Source organism: Wasmannia auropunctata, unplaced genomic scaffold, assembly GCF_000956235.1.
Source record: "Wasmannia auropunctata unplaced genomic scaffold, wasmannia.A_1.0 LD336090.1, whole genome shotgun sequence".
NCBI lineage: Eukaryota > Metazoa > Arthropoda > Insecta > Hymenoptera > Formicidae > Wasmannia > Wasmannia auropunctata.
Window position 1 is genome coordinate 103,805 of NW_012026800.1, and position 2,518 is coordinate 106,322.

General features: G+C 38.4%; 2 protein-coding genes across 2 annotated transcripts in view; both read right to left on the bottom strand.

Annotated features, from left to right (window-relative positions):
• The window catches only part of LOC105448003, a 1,362-nt gene extending 403 nt beyond the window's left edge, over positions 1-959 (bottom strand). Inside the window, exon 1 of the mRNA XM_011686361.1 lies at positions 730-959. Coding sequence (XP_011684663.1) covers positions 730-959 — 230 coding nt within the window. The remainder of the gene's footprint in view (positions 1-729) is intronic.
• Positions 960-2,305: 1,346 nt separating this feature from the next.
• The window catches only part of LOC105448004 (uncharacterized protein F54H12.2-like), an 800-nt gene continuing 587 nt past the window's right edge, over positions 2,306-2,518 (bottom strand). Inside the window, exon 2 of the mRNA XM_011686362.1 lies at positions 2,306-2,462. Within this exon, the coding sequence (XP_011684664.1) occupies positions 2,306-2,462 (157 nt within the window). The remainder of the gene's footprint in view (positions 2,463-2,518) is intronic.

Below are 2,518 nucleotides of genomic sequence, written 5' to 3' on the forward strand. Positions count from 1 at the left end.
AAGAAATATCGAGAAGAATTAGTATTAAATGATTCGTCGCGCAAATTAAATTAATTTCTCACGCGATTAAGTTGTGAAAAATATAATGCTTAAAAAAATTGACCATTGTGTAAAAAGTAGAACGTTTATTTTATTTTTTAGTTTCATTATTTTTTAATTACTTTAATTTCACATATATGTATATATATACCAAAAATGTCACGGACGTTTTCACTGTTTCTTTCTATAATATAGTAAAAATTTGTATTTTTAATGATAATTGATACGCTTGTACATAAAGTGAAAATTACCGCGTGACAGTGATAATCCTAGGATAGATCTTTTGCCATCTGATAACCTGACGATTTTCTTCATCGTGACGAATTTGGAGGGTGAGGGACGCTGAGCTAGAACACGCCTATATTTTGACATGCGCGTATGAATGGGGGGGCGTGTCGTTGATACGGGCGTCCGCTGGGAAGGAGAGGGGAGGGACTTTCCCTCCCTGCAATCACGCGAGTATAACAAAGTTCAGAATTTATCTGTCTTATTTCTTTTACAAATAATAATTATATTTATCACATGCGAGAGAGTTAAAATACACCACAAATACATAAAGTTTGGACATTTTCTCCTTGTGGTAGTTCATATTAAAAAAATTTAAATCATGTCCCTTTCTGGAAAAAATCTTACAAACTTCTTCGATCGTCAGTTTTTAGCGCATGCCGTATATTCACGTCATATACATACCCATACAGGGTTTTACAATCGGCCCAGTGCTGGGCCAGTATTGGTTGTCGCAGTTCAGGTAATGGTGCAGTATTGGAAATACTACTGGCGCAGTACTGGCTAAGTATCGGATGATAACTTGGGTCCAATACTGGAACATAGTACTGGCCCAGCCGTCGTGAGCCAGTACTGCCCCAGTATAGATACAACGATCGGCCAGTACTGAGCCCCGAGTAGAAATTGAAACTCATATCTGTCTAGTCAGATAGAAAAGTTGTATCTTACATAGTACGTGTCTAATTTTTTTAGATACGTATTAGCCAGAAATGTAACGCTCACTTCTCCTAGTGGTAAAAATAATGGTACAAAATAAATTAGCTAATAGCTAGACAGAAAGAACTAACTAATAACTATCTAGCCTAACTATATAATGACTAAAATGCAAATAAAATAAAAAATTTATTTATTTTTTTTATCAGAGGTAGTTTTTTCCGATTCCTAGATAGTATCTTTAACTCAGAATTCTGTATCAGAAGTATCCTACTTACTAGCTAGTTTTTTAGTCACAATTTCTATTTTACTTTTTTCTTCTTAAGAGAACGCCAATTAACATATACATATATATTATAACTTTTTCTAACAATTAAATTCTTAACTTACAATTTTGTTGAAATTGTGCTCGGAAAAAATCGCTTTCAACTGGTAGGATTTGAACCTAGGACCCTTGATGTTTGAGTTGTTCGTCTTACGCACTACGCCACTGCTTCATTTTTGATAGTAATATTTTGTATTGTCTACATATGTTGCGCACATCACAGTTATATAATTTTTTAATAATATAATTTTAATAATTTTTCCTACTAAAAGAAATAAGTAATTCTTTGTTTTGAATGATAAATTATATTTTTCCATATTTTTATGTTAATGTTTATTTAAAACTGTGATTTAAAATTACATCTATTTTTATCTAAATTCATTTATTTACAATCTCTTTCTATATGTGTGCAAAGTTTTATTAAATTCAGTATTTTGAAATTTGCAAAATTTCTTTACAAGTCGTTTGTCAGTGATGGCCCAGCACTGGCTGATAGAACTTTGGCCGTTAGTTGACAGCCGTAGCACTGGCCAAGCGTTGATCTTCATCGTAACGCCGGATTTATCTATATAGATAAACCGCCGGTCATTTGTCAGTAATGGCCCAGCACTGGCTGATAGAACTTTGGCCGTTAGTTGACAGCCAAAGCAATGGCCAAGCGTTGGTCTTTATCCTAACGCCGGATTTGTCTATATATGTAGACAACCAGTAACTTGCCAGTGATGGCCCAGCATTGGTTGACAGAACTTTGGCCGTCAGTTGGCAGCCGTAGCAGTAGTATATGGGCAGCTATGGGGCGTCAAAACAAACCCCCACCACTCTCCCCGGCGGCGCCGCAACAAACCCCCTCCAGCCCCCCCTGGCGGGGTCAGCGGGTGGTCCCAGACGCGTGGGAGGAGGAAGGGCCTAGACGTTGCTGGAGGGTAGGTCTTGCTCTGATTGGCTGACGCTTGAGTGGGAGGGAAATTATTTCGTCAAGCGGAGCGATTTGATTGGCCCCTCTTAGCAGCCCAAGCGTTTTGATTGGCCCCCCGTAGCAGCCCAAGCGTTTTGATTGGGCCTCCCGTAGCAGCCCAAGCGTTTTGACTGGGCCCCCGTAGCTACCCAAGCGAAGGTTGCAGAGAATGAGAAATTTTTGGAGGCTACCGCGGCGGGTGGTCTAAAGACAAAAAAGTTCTATTTATGAGAAGTCCCTGGAGCTTGCTTATTTTCCGA